Genomic DNA, 19,003 nt, shown 5'->3' on the forward strand with positions numbered 1-19,003 from the left:
ATTTGTTTACATGACTGCCTCCCTAGTGCATTGAGAAGTTACTGTAAACAGTGATTGAGACTTACACAGATTTGAATTACTGTTGCTTATTAGCATTGTGCTTGGCATTGTAATAAGCACTGGCAGCTCTTTTTTTTTTCTTTTTAGCTTCGCCACACGGATCCTGTTCCCCAACCAGGGACTGAACCCGGGTCCTCAGTAGCGAAAGCACCGAGTCTTAACCACTGGACCACCAGGGAATTCCCACACTGTCAACTCTTGAACAAGGGGTCAGACCTTATCAGAAGAGCAAACCAAAATTCATCATTAAATTTGGGGTCCTTTTTGTTGTCTTAGAGTTTTTTAATAACAATCTTAAAGTCATCTTTATTCCACAGCTTTAATCTTAACATGATACATGAGGGGCACCCAAACACTTGTTTATTAATTTATCATTTATCCCATGTCAACATGCAAAATATAGCATAGAGAATAAAGCAATGAGTCACACACAGAATTGTTTTTCTGAAACTCACGATTTGATAGAGTCAGTCCCTTGACAAATTTATTCAGGTCCTACTAAATAGAATTCAAGCTCCTTGATTTGGCATTCTGACCTCATCTTTTTTAGGATACCTCCTGTAATTTCTACACCACTGAATTCTATACCCACCAGGCATTTTGTATGGTAGATAATCTGGTCTAATCTAAACCAGAGAGTACCGGAGGGCTCTCTCTCAGTCACCCTTCTCTATTCTGTCTTCCCACTCTCCCTAAATGATCTCACTCAGTACCAAGGCTTTAAATGTATACGCTGATGACTCCTAATCTCCAGCCTTGTCTTTTATATTTGATTACCTGTTTGACATCTCCACTCAGATAACTGATAAGCATTTCAAACATAACATGGATAAAATAAAACTCATATGTCTAGCTCCATTATCCCCCCTAGAATATTTCTCCTGAAGTCTCCTTCAACTCAATAAATGCTACTATGTTCTCCTCAGATGCTCAAGGCAAAAAATCCAGGCATTTTCCCCACTTGCTCTTTTTACCCCCCTCTCAAATAGAAATCATTAGCAAATCCTGCTGACTCATCCTCCCAAACATAACCCAAATCCATCTACATTTCTCCATGTCCGCTGCTATCGGCCTAATTCTGAACTACTACAGTGTCCTTTTAGCTGGTCTCCCCACTTTCATCCTTACCCGTAATGATCCATTTTCTGAAAACATGTGAATACAGTAATGCCATTTCTCTGCTTTAAAAAACTCTGGTTTGGTAGGCATAATGATGGTCCCCCCAAAGTTGTCCACCTACAGTAATCAGAAATTGTAAGTATGTTATGTTACACGACAAGGGTGAATTACATACTCCTGGATCATCCAGGTGGGCCCAGTGTAATTTTTTAAATGGTGGGAACAGAAGCAGAGGAGTCAGAATCAGAGTAGTACAATGTGAGAAAGATTAAACCGGCCCTTTCAGGCTTTGAAGATGGAAGGGAGCCATGAGCGAAGGAATGCAGACAGACCCTAGAAGCTGAAAAACGCAAGGAAACGGATTCTCCCCTACAGCTTCCAGGAAGGATGTCGACACCTTAATTTTAGCCCAGTGAGAATCATTTCTGATTTCTAACCTCCAGAATTGTGAAAGAATAAAAATATGTGTTGTTTCAAGCTACTGAGTTTGTGGCAATTTGTTAGAGCAACAATAGGAAATCAATACAGCTTCCCAAGCATTCTCATTGAGCTGAAAATAAAACGCAAACTCCATACTCTGCATTACAAACTCGGCAAGATCAACTCTTCAATCCCATCATCATCCACTTTCCTCTGCCTTTTATGGGTTCCTCAAACATGCAAAACGTATAGCTGCCTTAAGGAATTTTCACTATAGCCTCTGTACCTAACATGCTCATCCCTAAACTGCCACAGCTGGTTTCCTGCTACTCATGTCTCAGCTTGACTGTTCACCTTTCCTATAGACCTTTTCCAATCATCTGATCTAAAGTGACTCCCAGTTATTCTTTATCACACCACTCCATTTTACCCACAGCACAGCACTTACTACTTTTTGCTATTTTTCTTATTTGTGTATTTATTTATGTTTTCTTCCCCAGTCTCCTCTATTAGAATGTAAGCTCCATGAGAACAGAATCTATAACTGTGATGATACAGAGTTGTTGGTTTGCAAACTGGCCCCTATACACAGAGGGCAAGGAGAGACCAAAGAAAGAGGCAAACAACTCTAGATTAGTAGGTGGGAGTTTTAATAAGCAAGAGAACTTATATATCAGGTTTGTCTTGGGCAGTTGGTTGCAAGACAAGTAGATCTCCACACCCATCTGCCAGAATCTTAAAAGTTTATGTAGAGGCCTTAAATGTTTTCAGTCACATATACCATCTGGATGGTCTCAACAGCACCTTGCTCTCTCAAGGCTGCATCCTTGGAACAGCTTCCACAGTGGGAACAGTGGGCAAGAAGTACATTCTAAGGACGGGGAGGGGGCAATTACCCAACTGTCCAGGTCCAGGTTTCAGGTCAACCAGTGGTCACGTCCTCTGGCTGACTCCTCTGACAATAGTAGGCACTATAAAGTATTTATCGCATGAATGTGCAAAGAAATGATGCAAGAAACGGCAGCTGTTTTGTGGTACTGAACATAAGGACTTTTCGAAATGTTTAAGTAAGCCTAAAAATTGTTATATATTTGTAAGAAAATTAAAATAACAAGAAATGAGCTACATGATCCTTTTCACTGACTCCATGAATATTTGGCTGAGCTCACATTGTTTCACGGGTAGGAGGTGAACTAGAAGCAACGTTCACCATTCTTCCACAGTTCCTTTGGTAGAGCCTCGTCCCAGGAAATCTTAACAAACTCTCATTATAGGAGAAAGTTTCCCTACAGTGTACTTCAGCACAGACTTGGTCCTGCATCGTCATAGTAATGTAGCACTCACCTGAAATAATCATATTGCTCTAGAATTGAATTCTGAGGGAAGGGATTTATTTCTGCTTTGTTTTTTGGTGTATCTTCAGGGTACATCTCAGAAATATGCATAATCCTGATATAAGTGAGGTTGTAATCAAACTGGGGGAATAAGACTTACACCCATAAATGCCAGAGGACCACACAAGGCAAATATTGAGACTTGAGAAGGTGTTACATGGGTAATAAGAGACTGGGAGGAGGGAAGAAGACAGATGAGCTTGTCCGGGGTAGACCTTGGATTGACCATTAAGGAAGGGGTAGGATTTGGATAGATGGAGGAAAATGGTGAAGATAAGATAGATAAGGTAAAATGCACCACATGAAGAATGACAGTGACTTATTCAGAAAGCCATGAAGAGACAGGCTTCGCTTAGGGATGGTAAAGGGTAGTGCAAAGTACAAGAAGATAAAGTGAATTCAAATGATGTAGATTAGGAAAATCAAGATATGTAATTAACCAAACAAATTGTGACTAGTGATTGATGGGCAATAGGGATTCATTGCACTATAAATGATGAGAAAGTCCTAATAAGGCAATATTTTGAGGAAAGAAATATCTCCAGAAGGTGCTTCTGGATTTTCAAGGAAATTTTAATGGTTATTTTTTAAATTATTATTATTAAAAAATGTAAAGGTTACTTCTAGTAACTAAGGTATAAGATTAAAGATATTATGAATGTAACTTCAAAGGAATATTCTAGAAATTATATATTGACTTTAAAAAGAGGTGAGAAAGGTGCTACTTTAAGACCTCTGCTCACACAACCTCTCCTCTGAGTCAGTAAGTCCTAGTTCAGTTCCCACTTCCTCCATGAGGCTTTTGCTGACCAATCCAGTGGGAATTTTTTTTCCCACCTAGAATTTTATATTCAGAGTGGTAATAAAGATAAATAGTATAAACTTATATAAATTAAAATCAAAACATGTCCCTTAAAATTGGCTTAGAAATGGGCATTTGCCTTACTCTTTAGGTTTCAAATGATACATTTAATTATTCCAACTTAGTAGATTTGTAATGTTTAGGAGATTAGGTCTCTCAGGAAATACTCTGATGTCAATGCCAATTAAATCCCTTTAGAATTATTGAAAATATTTGAACCATTCTCTAGCAATGATACAAATATTATCATTGACTTGTTGGTAGAAATATTCTCCTAAACAATCAAGACGATAGAGTTTTATTTCTGGATCTACTTTAATAACCATCATCAGGCAACCATCTAGCCTTTATTAAACTCTTATTGGAGAAATCCAGGTGGGAAAGAATTTTAAAAATTTTTTGGTAGAAATATTAACCTCCAGAAACATTTATTTAAGTTCTTTAAGGTTTTTGCCTTGCAATTCTTATTTTTAAATTTTTTAAGTTCCTTAAAGTCTTTCCTCTACCCTAAGGTCCATTTGTGTAAGAACTGGACAAATGACTATCATTTATTTGCATCACTTCTGAATTTAAGAGAAGCCTAAATTTACCAAAAAATACATAAGTAAAAGCATACGTTTATAGTAATTACAGAAAACCTTATCAAAGTTTTGTGAACTTCTTTTAAAAATGTGGTTTGCCATATAACTTACAGCTTAACAGCCTCTACAATGAAATGTTGTTTAAAATTTTTGTGTCAGACATTCCCTATGTATTAAATAAATTATATGAGGAAGGAATGTATTTTTAAACCATTCTTTTAAACCCCTGATGTAATTTTAAGGAGCTTTTTAGTTTATCTTTTGATTTTTAGAGCAATAAAATATCAATGTAAAACTTATTTCCGTCTGATTAATTATCATCAACTAGGGAAAATGAAGGAAAACTATGTTATGTGACTTCAAGTTGGCAAGTGTAAGGCATTTAATGAAAAAACTTATTCAAATTACCTAGTTTTAAAATGTTCATTTTTTTTAGACTTCAGGTTATCAAGAGTAAGGCATTTAATGAAAAAATAATAATTCAAATTATATAGCTTTCAAATGTTCATTTCTATTATTGTTTCTAAATGTATCAGTCACAAATAGTCTGAGTTTAAAAGTTAGTAAACAGTTGCAGGAAGCCAAAGGAAATAAATCTCTCCAAAATGCAGGCAGACTCTCAACCACTGCGCCACCAGGGAAGCCCTGAATTTATCAATTTTTAACCCTTAAGGATGCTTCAATTTCTTTTGATAGCATTTAAATTTCTTTAGATTTTAATATGCACATGCACACAGGAGCAATTTTATATTGTGTGCCTAAATGACATCATAAATACCATAAAGACCATGAAAATAGTTTTTTAAAATGTTTTATAGTAGAAAAAATATATAACATAAAATTTATCATTTTAACTATATTTAAGTATTTACAGTTCAGTGGCGTTGAGTTTATATTGTTGTGCAACTATCATCACCATCCAACTACAGAAATTTTTCATCTTCCCAAACTGAAACTCTGTACCCATTAAACAATATTCCCCATTCCTTCCCTCGCCAGACAACCTTTAATTCGTGTAAGGGGAATCACACAATATTTGTCCTTTTATGCCTAGCTTATTTCACTTAGCGTAAAGTCATCAAATTTCATCCATGTTTTAACATGTGTCAGAATGTCATTCCTTTCTAAGGCTGAATAATATTCCACTTTTTGTCTATACCACATTTTGTTCATTCATTCATCCAGCAGTGGAGAGTTGGGTTGTTTCTACCTATGACTATCCTGAATAATGTTTCTATGAACATGGGTGTACAAAAACAGTCTTTGAAACAACACTGTTAATCTGTACAGATACTGTCACTGAAATTGTTTGGGAACATTGATACCAATTGCTGACACCTAAATTATGAATCAGCTTTAGCTAATCCATATAGAGAAGTTTTTTGCACTGAATATTCCTCTCAAGACCTCAAAAGCCATCTTTGTGCATCTAATCTGATGTTTTCTCTTGAAAATATGCTAGGAAAATGTTAAATAACTAGCTTAAAAGTTAAGAGCTCCTGGAGATTGATACGTCCAGAGAAATGGGCATACACCAAAATCCACGTGACTTGTGAAGGCATTATGGAAGATGTTCCTTGTCCTTCTGGGCCAGAAAGAGCTCAAGAGTTGAATTGGGCATATTATAAATTAGTATCTCATTTCTCCACAATTTTTTCTCAACAGCAGAGTCAGGAATGGCTAAAGAAAATCATACTGTAAAACATGAGTTTATCCTCACAGGATTTACAGACTACCCAGAGCTGAAGACCCTTCTGTTTGTGGTGTTCTTTGCCATGTATCTGATCACCATGGTGGGGAATCTTGGCCTGGTGATACTGATTTCAAAAAAGCATCATCTTTTCACACCAGTGTACATCTTTCTGGGCAACCCCGCTCTCGTGGATTCTTGCTGTGCCTGTGCCATTACTCCTAAGATGTTAAGGAACTTCTTTTCTGAAAACAGAACGGTTTCCCTCTATGAATGCATGGCACAATTTTATTATCTTTGCACTGTTGAAACTGCAGACTGCTTTCTTCTGGTGGTAATGGCCTATGATCACTATATGGCCATATGCAGCCCTCTGCAGTGCCATACCAGGATGTCAAAGGAACTCTGCATTCAGATGACCACAGGGGCCTACATAGCTGGAAACCTGCATTCTATGATTCATATAGGGCTTCTATTTAGGTTAGTTTTCTGTGGATCGAATCACATCAAACACTTTTATTGTGATATTCTTCCTTTATATAGGCTCTCCTGTGTTGACCCTTATGTCAATGAACTGGTACTGTTTATCTTTTCAGGCTCAATTCAAGTCTTCACAATAGGTAGTGTCTTAATATCTTATCTCTACATTCTCTTTACTATTTTCAAAATGAAATCCAAAGAGGGAAGGGTTAAAGCCTTTTCTAGCTGTGCATCCCACTTTTTGTCAGTTTCATTATTTTATGGATCTCTTTTTTCACGTACATTAGACCAAATTTGCTTGAAGAATGGGATAAAGATATACCAGCTGCTATTGTGTTTACAGAAGTAGTTCCTTTACTAAACCCTTTTATTTGTAGCCTAAGAAATAAGGAAGTAATAACTGTTTTGAGGAAAATTCTGAAGAAAAAAATTTGAAACAAATGGGGTCTACTGTAACTTAATGATTTAAATGCAGAAAAAAAAACTTCCAAGTGAAATTACACAGAGAAAATGCACAAATTGTATGTAAAATATTAAAACATATCATAATGCATTCAATTTAAGTAGCAGTATATAAGGGAGAAAATATACAAGAAGGAGAAAATTATACTAAATCTTAATTCAAATTAACAAAAATCAAAACCAAATTTTGAAATAATTCAAGAAAAACACAGTATGCTGCCAAGGTCATGGATTGTGTCAGCATCGGGGGATATCAGCACCCAAAAGAAAAACAATTATATCTCAATAAAACTGAAAAAAGTTTTTAAATTGTCAGACTGAGGAAAAGAAAAGGAAGAAAACCAACAAAATTAGCAATTTCAAGTATAAAGGAAAATCCGATTAAGCATTAATAGCCAGCCCACATTAATAGTTTGGAGCATGAGCACTCCAGTTATGCTAAAAGGGTTTAAGGGTATATGAACCTTCAACCAATGAAATCACTTACAACCATGAGTGACAAAGTTGAGGCAAGTGAATTTTGAGGAATTACTTTTAATAGCATTTTGAAGGACATTATAGTTAGAATAGAGGCAGTTAGGAAACAAAGGTGTGAAATAAAAGTGAATATTATATTTCCAAGTTGAATTTCCTATGGAGTTGCATAATTAAAGATGGAATGTCGGGCTTCCCTGGTGGCGCAGTGGTTGAGAGGCCTCCTGCCGATGCAGAGGACACGGGTTCGTGCCCCGGTCCGGGAAGATCCCACAAGCCGCGGAGCGGCTGGGCCCATGAGCCATGGCTGCTGAGCCTGCGTGTCCGGAGCCTGTGTTCCGCAACGGGAGAGGCCACAACAGTGAGAGGCCCACATACCACAAAAAAAATAAAAAAGCCAAACTCATAAAAATAGGGTAAAATCATGGTTACTAGGGGCAGGGGGATGGGAGAATTGGAGAGATGTTTGAGGGTATAAACTTGAAACTAATAGTTTCATGGTAACCTTGGACATGCCCGAGTCTTGTATGTCTTTCAGAAATTTAAAATTGGTATCATAAATTATTTCTATTAATTTGAAGTTTTCATTAATTTTTTACTAAAATAAATTTTTGACTAAATAAAGATATGATTTTCCCATTTTTTTCAAAGAAGGTAAACTTGTTAATGGGATCGGGTTCATTCATTACTTGAAAAAATGTTTATTAAGATGTCTGTAGCATCAAAACTGGATATATGAAGTAGGAGAGGAAATATGCTGTTAAACAAAACAACATAAATATACAATATAACATAGTATAGTGACTATATTTATTCAAAATATTTCATGTATAAATACTTAATACAGTCATAACTTAGTTCCATCTTGTATAGCTCACAAGTCACAAGTAGAAAAGGTTACATTTTGCTACAAATATTTACACTGTACTTGTTTCAGCAAAAATTTACTAATATTCCACGGATCTTATAGTTAATGGATAAACAATTTTCAAAACTTCAGAAAACTGAATTTTAAAGATAATTTTTTTAAAAATATAGCATAATCAACTATACTCCAATATAAAATAAAATTTTTAAAAATTAAAGAAATTTTTAAAAATATATGTAACAATTTTCTTTATGACTCTATAATGACACAGACAATATGTTTTAAAATATTTCTTAAGGAAATACTTAGTGGTTAACTATACAAACTCTTAAAAATCAAACATATTTTGGACATTAAAAGGATAATAAGGGGGCTTCCCTGGTGGTGCAGTGGTTGAGAGGCCGCCTGTCGATGCAGGGGACACGGGTTCGTGCCCCAGTCCGGGAAGATCCCACAAGCCGCAGAGCAGCTGGGCCCGTGAGCCATGGCCGCTGAGCCTGCGCATCCGGAGCCTGTGCTCCACGACGGGAGAGGCCACAGCAGTGAGAGGCCCGCCTACCGCAAAAAAAAAAAAAAAAAAGGATAATAAGGGAATATTATGAACAACTCTATGCCCATAAATTTGATAATCTGGATGAAATGGACCAATTCCTTGAAAAACACAATCTGCCAAAACTCATACAAAAAAAATACACAATCTAAAAAGCTTATACCTATTAAAGAAATTGAATCAATGATTAATAACCTTCCAAAACAAAAAGTACCAGGCCCAGATAAGTTCAACTGATAAATTCTACAAAACATTTAAGGAAGAAATTATACCAATTCCCTACAATTTTTTTCTGAAGATAGAGGCAAAGGGAATACTTTCTAACTCATTCTATAAAGCCAGCATTACTCTAAAACCAAACCAGACAAAGACAATACAAGAAAACTACAGACAAATATCTCTCATAAACACAGATGCAAAAATTCTCAAATTAGCAAAGTGAATCTAACAATGCATAAAAAGCCTATGCACCATGACCAAGTGGAATTTATCGCAGGTATGCAAGGCTGGCTCAATATTCAAAAAAGAATTAATGTAATACTTTACATCAACTGGCTAAAGAAGAAAAATTACATGATCACCTTAATAGATACATAAAGAGCATGTGACAAAATTCAACATCCAACAAAATTCAACATTCACTCATGATAGAAACTCTCAGTAAGCTAGAAATGGGGAAAAACTTCCTCAACTGGACAAATAATACCTACATAAAACCTAGAGTTAACATCAAACTTAATGGTGAGAAACTTGAAGCTTTCCCACTAAGATCAGAAACAAAGCAAGCAAAAGCACCACAGCTTTTCAACATTGTGCTGGAAGTGCTAGCTAATGCAATGAAACAGGAAAAGGAAATAAAAGGGATACTTGTTGAGAAGAAAGAAATAAAACTGTCTTTGTTCACAGATGACATGACTGGCTATGTAGAAAATCTGAAAGAATCAACAAAAAACTCTTGGAACTAATAAGCAATTATAGCCAAGTTGCAGGATACAAGGTTAGTACAAAGGTTACACAAAAGTATATTTTAAGGTATTGCTTTTCTATATAACAGAAATGAACAAGTGGAATTTGAAATTAAAAACACAGTACCATTTACATTAGCACCCATAAAAATGAAATAATTAGGTATAAATATTTAAAAAATATGTATAAGATCTATATGAGGAAAACTATCAAACTTTGATAAATCAAAGGAGACTAAAATCAATGGAGAGATATTCCATGTTCATGGGTACAAAGGTTCAATATTGTAAAGGTGCCCCAAATTGATCTATAGATTCAATGCAATCCCAATCAAAATCCAGGCAAGTTATTTTGTGGCTATTGACAAACTGATTCTCAAGTTTCTATAAAGAGGCAAAAGACCCAGAATAGTCTACACAATATTTAAGGAGAACAAAGTTGGAGAACTGACACCACCTAACTTCAAGACTTACTATAAAGCTACAGTAATCAAGACAGTATGGTATTGGCATAAGAATAGACAAATAGATCAATGGATAGAAGAGAGAGACCAGAAATAGACCCACATAAACATGATCATAAGATCTTTGACAATGGAGCAAAAACAATGCAATGGAGCCAAGACTGTCATTTCAACAAATGCTGCTAGAACAACTGAACATGCAAAACAAAACAAATGAACAAAAAAGTCTAACATACCTTACACCCTTCACAAAAATTAACTCAAAATGTATCATATGACAGTCTCTAGGTCCATCTACATCTCTACAAATGACCCAATTTCGTCCCCTTTTAGAGCTGAGTAATATTCCATTGTATATATGTACCACATCTTCTTTATCCTTTCCTCTGTTGATGGACATTTAGGTTGCTTCCATGTCCTAACTATTGTAAATAGTGCTGCTATGAACATTGGGGTGCATGTGTCTTTTTGAATTATGGTTTTCTCTGGGTATATGCCCAGTAGTGGGATTGCTGGGTCAGATGGTAGTTCTTTTTTTAGTTTTTTAAGGAAACTCCATACTGTTTTCCATAGTGGCTCTATCAATTTACACTACCACCAACAGTACATGAGGGTTCCCTTTTCTTCATACCCTCTCCAGCATTGTTTGTAGATTTTTTGGTGATACAGAGTGAAGTAAGTCAGAAAGAGAAAAAAAAAATCGTATATTAACGCATATATCTGGACTCTAGAAAAATGGTATAGATGATCCCTTTTGAAAAGCAGAAAGAGAGACACAGACATAGAGAACAAATGTATGGACACCAAGGGGGAAGGGGGGTGGGAGGAATTGAGAGATTGGGATTGACACATATACACTATTGATACTATGTATAAAATAGATAACCAATGAGAACATACTGTATAGCACAGGGAGCTCTACTTAATGCACTATGGTGACCTGAGTGGGAAGGAAGTCCAAAAGGAGGGGATAAATGTATATGTGTGGCTGATTCATTTTGCTGTACAATAGAAACTAACACAACATTGTAAAGCAACTATACTCCAATAAAAATTAATTTTAAAAAATGTATTGCAGACGTAAAGGAAAAATGCAGTATTATAAAATTCCTAGAAGATACCAGGAGAAAATCTAGATGACTTTGGGATTGACAATGAGTTTTAAGATACAAGACCAAAGCCATGATACATAAAAGAAAGAATTGATAAGCTGGACTTCAATAAAATTAAAATTTTCTGCTTGCAAAAGACACTGCCAAGAGAATGAAAAGACAAGCCACAAATCAGGAGAAAATATTTGTGTAAGACACATCTGATAAAGGGCTGTTATCCAAAATATAGAAAGAACTCTGAAAACTCAACAATAAGAAAACAAACAACCAGATTTAAAAAGGTGCTCATAGCCATCAGCAAAATGCAAATTAAAACAATGAGACACTGTTACACACCTAGTAGAATGGCCAAAATCTGGAATAATGACACCACCAAATGCTGGCAAAGATGTGGTGCAACAGGAATTCTCATTCATTCCCGGTAGAAATGCAAAATTGTACAGCCACTTTGGAAGACAGCTAGGGAGTTTCTTACAAAACTAAACATATTCTTATATCATCCAGCAATCTCACTCCTTGGTATTTACCCAAAGGAGTTGAAAACTTATGTCCACACAAAAACCTGTGTATGTTTATAGCAGCTTTATTCATAATTGCCATAACTTGGAAGCAACCATGTTACCCTTCAGTAGGTGCATGGATAAATTGTTGTATGTCTAGACAATGAAATATTACTCAGAAATGAGCTATCAAAGCCATGAAAAGACGTGGAGGAAACTTTCATGCATTTTATTAAGTGAAGGAAGCCAATCTGAAAAAGCTATATACTGTGTGATTCTAAATGTATAGCATTCTGGAAAAGGCATAAAACTATGGAGACAGTAAAAAGATCAGTGATTGTCAGGGGTTGGGGGAAAAGATGGATGAATAGCAGGAACATAGAGGATTATTAGGACAGTAAAAATATTCTGTATGATACTATAATGGTGGATACTTGTCACTATCAAGGTATCCAAAGCCGTAGAATGTACAACACCAAGAGTGAACTCTAATGTAAACTATAGACTTTGGGTGATAATGATGTGTCAACCAATGTAATAAATGTACCACTCTGGTGGGGATGTTGATAATGGAGAAGACTATGCATGTGTGGGAACAAGGGGTATATAGAAAATCTCTGTACTTTCTGCTCGATTTTGCTGTGAACCTAAAGCTGTTCTCATAAAAAATGTCTATTAAACATAAGCAAAAATCAAACACACAGTCTGTAGCTCACACAGCAATCTTCTTATCTCAGCTCTGCCTAACCAAGTGCTCTGTGGTTTACCAGTTACTAGCAAAGACCAGTCTCATTTTATCCCTCCAAAGCCTTCATCTGATTTCTGGTTTCTGCTGCTCTTTTGCCATCTATACTCATTATGATGTTGAGCTGAAAAAGTTCAGATTATTTTATGGTATAAATTCTCCCATGTGGCCTCTTCTCATCTTCTCTGTAAAATAACAAATACATGACAATTCCAATTTTCACCTAAAACTGACTGTAAAAAACAGTCTCTTGCTTGTTTTTCTATCTGTTTCCCTGTTTCCTGTTTGTCTCTGGACAAAATCAGAAGGCTTTTTCTTTCATTTTAATTTTTTCCAAAAGTTGTCCTTGCATTTGGCCAACCTATTTTTGAGGTTTATAATATGTGAAGCCCTAAGGTAGATCCTAGGTGGAAATAAAAATTAAATATGACCTAATATTGACTTGAAAGGATAGAATTTGTTCTCAAGAAGCAAAGCTATTTCAGGTTAACCCTTGTGAAATGTTTTTGTAGGACAAAATTGATAGAATATTGACAATGTCATGGTTCATTCCAATATATATTCACAAATAATTCCAATAGTAGCATGACCATCAAGCATCTTTTCTTATACCCAGAATCTCATTAAAATATCTGTGAGTCATCCCATAATCAGAATGGCCCTCAGTCTTTGCCCAGTATCTCAGCAGGTACTTCATGCAAACTTTAATTTCTGCCTCTGACACTTTTCTTTAGAGGGGCCCAAATTCACCACAGGGGCCAGACCAGGAATGAAAAATATATATTCTCCCTCTTATGCCAAAATTATCTCTCTCAAAACTAATTGTCACAGGTTAGATTTCCAGAGAAATAGTCTGTTCAATGGAGTTTTCTGTGCTGGATGTTTATTAGAGAGTGCCCTGGGGGATAACTCTTGTGGAAGAAAGAGTTTTAAAGGATTTGTCAGGGGGAGAGACCCAATATAATAGAGACCCCTGATAGCATGTGCCGACTCCACAAATACCCTAGAGCTAAAAGAGTTCAGAGTTCTCAAGAGAAAATAAGCATAGGAAAAAATAAAACAGAGGCTTCCGGGAAGATGGCGGAAGAGTAAGACGCAGAGATCACCTTCCTCCCCACATATACACCAGAAATACATCGACACGTGGAACAACTCCTACAGAACACCTACTGAACGCTGGCAGAAGACCTCAGTCCTCCCAAAAGGCAAGAAACTCCCCACGTACCTGGGTAGGGCAAAAGAAAAAAGAATAAACAGAGACAAAAGAATAGGGACGGGACCTGCACCAGTGGGAGGGAGCTGTGAAGGAGAAAAGGTTTCCACACACCAGAAGCACCTTCGCGGGCGGAGGGGGAAAGCTTCGGAGCCGCGCAGGAGAGCACAGCAATAGGGATGCGGAGGGCAAAGCGGAGAGATTCCCGCACAAAGGATCAGGGCCGACCAGCACTCACCAGGCCGAGAGGCTTGACTGCTCACTCGCCGGGGCGGGCGGGGCTGGGAGTTGAGGCTCAGGCTTCTGTCGGAGCGCCAGGAGAGGACTGGGGTTGGCAGCGTGAACACAGCCTGCAGCAGGTTAGTGCGCCACAGCTAGCCGGGAGGGAGTCCGGAGAAAAGTCTGGACCTGACGAAGAGGCAAGAGACTTTTTCTTCCCTCTTTGTTTCCTGGTGCGCGAGGAGAGGGGATTAAGAGCGCTGCTTAAAGGAGCTCCAGAGACGGGCGCGAGCCGCGGCTAAAAGCGCGGACCCCAGAGACGGGCATGAGATGCTAAGGCTGCTGCTGCCGCCACCAAGAAGCCTGTGTGCGAGCACAGGTCACTATCCACACCCCCCTTCCGGGGAGCCTGTGCAGCCCGCCACTGCCAGGGTCCCGGGATCCAGGGACAACTCCCCCGGGAGAACGCACAGCACGCCTCAGGTCGGTGCAACGCCACGCCGCCCTCTGCCGCCGCAGACACGCCCCACACGCCGTGCCCCTCCCTCCCGCCAGCCTGAGTGAGCCAGAGCCGCCAAATCAGCGACTCCTTTAACCCCGTCCTGTCTGAGCAAAGAACAGACGCCCTCCAGCGACCGACATGCAGAGGCGGGGCCAAATCGAAAGCTGAGACCCTGGGAGCTGTGAGAACAGAAGAGAAAGGGAAATCTCTCCCAGCAGCCCTAGAAGCAGCGGATTAAATTTCCACAATCAACTTGATGTACCCTGCATCTGTGGAATACGTGAATAGACAACGAATCATCCCAAATTAAGGAGACGGACTTTGAAAGCAAGATTTATGATTTTTTCCCCTTTTCCTCTTTTTGTGAGTGTATATGTGTATGCTTCTGTGTGAGATTTTGTCTGTATAGCTTTGCTTACACCATTTGTCCTAGGGTTCTATCCATCCATTTTTTTTCTCTTAATAATTATTTTTTTATTTTAATAACTTTATTATATTTTATCTTATTTTATTTTATTTTACTTTATCTTCTTTCTTTTTTCCTTCCCTCCTTCCTTTCTTCCTTCCTCCCTCCCTCCCTTCTTTCTTTCTTTCTCTCTCTCTACTTCTACTAATTCTTTCTTTCTACATTTTTTCCCTTTTAATCTGAGCCTTGTGGATGAAAGGCTCTTGGTGCTGCAGCCAGGAGTCAGTGCTGTGCCTCTGCGGTGGGAGAGCCAACTTCAGGACACTGGTCCACAAGAGACCTCCCAGCTCCACATAATAGCAAATGGCGAAAATCTCCCAGAGATCTCCACCTCAACACCAGCACCCAACTTCACTCAACGACCAGCAAGCTACAGTACTGGACATCCTATGCCAAACAACTAGCAAGGCAGGAACACAACCCCACCCATTAGCAGAGAGGCTGCCTAAAATCATGATAAGTCCACAGACACCCCAAAACACACCACCAGACGTGGACCTGCCCACCAGAAAGACAAGATCCAGCCTCATCCACCAGAACACAGGCACTAGTCCCCTCTACCAGGAAGCCTACACAACCCACTGAACCAGCCTTAGCCACTGGGGACAGACACCAGAAACAACGGGAACTACAAACCTGCAGCCTGCAAAAAGGAGACCCCAAACACAGTAAGATAAGCAAAATGAGAAGACAGAAAAGCACAGAGCAGATGAAGGAGCAAGATAAAAGCCCACCAGACCTAACAACTGAAGAGGAAATAGGCAGTCTACCTGAAAAAGAATTCAGAATAATGATACTAAAGATGATACAAAATCTTGGAAATAGAATAGACAAAATGCAAGAAACATTTAACAAGGACGTAAAAGAACTAAAGAGGAAACAAGCAACGATGAACAACACAATAAATGAAATTAAAAATACTCTAGAAGGGATCAAGAGCAGAATAACTGAGGCAGAAGAACACATAAGTGACCTGGAAGATAGAATAGTGGAAATAACTACTGCAGAGCAGAATAAAGAAAAAAGAATGAAAAGAACTGAGGACAGTCTCAGAGTCCTCTGGGACAACATTAAATGCACCAACATTCGAATTATAGGAGTTCCAGAAGAAGAAGAGAAAAAGAAAGGGACTGAGAAAATATTTGAAGAGATTATAGTTGAAAACTTCCCTAATATGGGAAAGGAAATAGTTAATCAAGTCCAGGAAGCACAGAGAGTCCCATACAGGAAAAATCCAAGGAGAAATATGCCAAGACACATTTTAATCAAACTGTCAAAAATTAAATACAAAGAAAACATATTAAAAGCAGCAAGGGAAAAACAACAAATAACACACAAGGGAATCCCCATAAGGTTAACAGCAGATCTTTCAGCAGAAACCCTACAAGCCAGAAGGGACTGGCAGGACATATTTAAAGTGATGAAGGAGAAAAACCTGCACCCAAGATTACTCTACCCAGCAAGGATCTCATTCAGATTTGATGGAGAAATTAAAACCTTTACAGACAAGCAAAAGCTGAGAGAGTTCAGCACCACCAAGCCAGCTTTACAACAACTGCTAAAGGAATTTCTCTAGGCAAGAAACACAAGAGAAGGAAAAGACCTACAATAACGAACCCAAAACTATTAAGAAAATGGGAATAGGAACATACATATCAATAATTACCTTAAATGTAAATGGACTAAATGCTCCCACCAAAAGACACACATTGGCTGAATGGATACAAAAACAACACCCATATATTTGCTGTCTACAAGAGACCCACTTCAGACGTAGAGACACATACAGACTGAAAGTAAGGGGATGGAAAAAGATATTCCATGCAAATGGAAACCAAAAGAAAGCTGGAGTAGCAATTCTCATATCAGACAAAATAGACTTTAAAACAAAGACTATTACAAGAGACAAAGAATGACACTACATAATGATCAAGGGATTGATCCAAGAAGAAGACATAACAATTGTAAATATTTATGCACCCAACATAGGAGCACCTCAATCCATAAGGCAAATACTAACAGCCATAAAAGGGGAAATTGACAGTAACACATTCATAGCAGGGGACTTTAACACCCCACTTTCAACAATGGACAGATCATCCAAAATGAAAATAAATAAGGAAACACAAGCTTTAAATGATACATTAAACAAGATGGACTTAATTGATATTTATAGGACATTCCATCCAAAAACAACAGAATACACATTTTTCTCAAGTGCTCATGGAACATTCTCCAGAATAGATCATATCTTGGGTCACAAATCAAGCCTTGGTAAATTTAAGAAAATTGAAATTGTATCAAGTATATTTTCCAACCACAACGCTTTGAGACTAGATATCTATTACAGGAAAAGATCTGTAAAAAATACAAACACATGGAGGCTAAACAATACACTACTTAATAATGAAGTGGTCACTGAAGAAATCAAAGAGGAAATAAAAAAAATACCTAGAAACAAATGACAATGGAGACACGACAACCAAAAATCTATGGGATGCAGCAAAAGCAGTTCTAAGAGAGACGTTTATAGCAACACAATCCTACCTTAAGAAACAGGAAACATCTTGAGTAAACAACCTAACCTTGCACCTAAAGCAATTAGAGAAAGAAGAACAAAAAACCCCGAAAGTTAGCAGAAGGAAAGAAATCATGAAAATCCGATCAGAAATGAATGAAAAAGAAATGAAGGTAACGATAGCAAAGATGAATAAAACTAAAAGCTGGTTCTTTGAGAAGATAAACAAAATTGATAAACCATTAGCCAGACTCATCAAGACAAAAAGGGAAAAGACTCAAATCAATAGAATTAGAAATGAAAAAGGAGAAGTAACAACTGACACTGCAGAAATACAAAAGATCATGAGAGATTACTACAAGCAACTCTATGCCAATAAAATGGACAACCTGGAAGAAATGGACAAATTCTTAGAAATGCACAAGCTGCCAAGACTGAATCAGGAAGAAACAGAAAATATGAACAGACCAATCACAAGCACTGAAATTGAAACTGTGATGAAAAATCTTCCAACAAACAAAAGCCCAGGACCAGATGGCTTCACAGGCAAATTCTATCAAACATTTAGAGAAGGGCTAACACCTATCCTTCTGAAACTCTTCCAAAATATAGCAGAGGGAGGAACACTCCCAATCTCATTCTACGAGGCCACCATCACCCTGATACCAAAACCAGACAAGGATGTCACAAAGAAAGAAAACTACAGGCCAATATCACTGATGAACATAGATGCAAAAATCCTCAACAAAATACTAGCAAACAGAATCCAACAGCACATTAAACGGATCATACACCATGATCAAGTGGGGTTTATTACAGGAATGCAAGGATTCTTCAATATACGCAAATCAATCAACGTGATACACCATATTAACTAATTGAAGGAGAAAAACCATATGATCATCTCAATAGATTCAGAGAAAGCTTTTGACAAAATTCAACACCCATTTATGATAAAAACCTTGCAGAAAGTAGGCATAGAGGGAACTTTCCTCAACATAATAAAGGCCATATATGACAAACCCACAGCTAACATCATCCTCAATAGTGAAAAACTGAAACCATTTCCACTAAGATCAGGAACAAGACAAGGTTGCTCACCCTCACCACTCTTATTCAACATAGTTTTGGAAGTTTTAGCCACAGCAATCGGAGAACAAAAGGAAATAAAAGGAATCCAAATCAGAAAAGAAGAAGTAAAGCTGTCACTGTTTGCAGATGACATGATACTATACATAGAGAATCCTAAAGATGCTACCAGAAAACTACTAGAGCTAATCAATAAATTTGGTAAAGTAGCAGGATACAAAATAAATGCACAGAAATCTCTGGCATTCCT

General features: G+C 37.6%; 1 protein-coding gene across 1 annotated transcript; it reads left to right on the top strand.

The window, feature by feature from the left end:
* Positions 1–6,112: 6,112 nt before the first annotated feature.
* Positions 6,113–7,041, top strand: LOC114890253 (olfactory receptor 5K1-like). Its single transcript, XM_029213699.1, is given in 2 exon segments — positions 6,113–6,875; positions 6,878–7,041. Coding segments are annotated over 2 exon segments (927 nt in total).
* The last annotated feature ends 11,962 nt before the right edge of the window (positions 7,042–19,003 follow it).

Source organism: Monodon monoceros, unplaced genomic scaffold (genome assembly GCF_005190385.1).
Source record: "Monodon monoceros isolate NGI ecotype Baffin Bay Population unplaced genomic scaffold, NGI_Narwhal_1 Super_Scaffold_11, whole genome shotgun sequence".
NCBI classification, from domain to species: Eukaryota; Metazoa; Chordata; class Mammalia; order Artiodactyla; family Monodontidae; genus Monodon; species Monodon monoceros.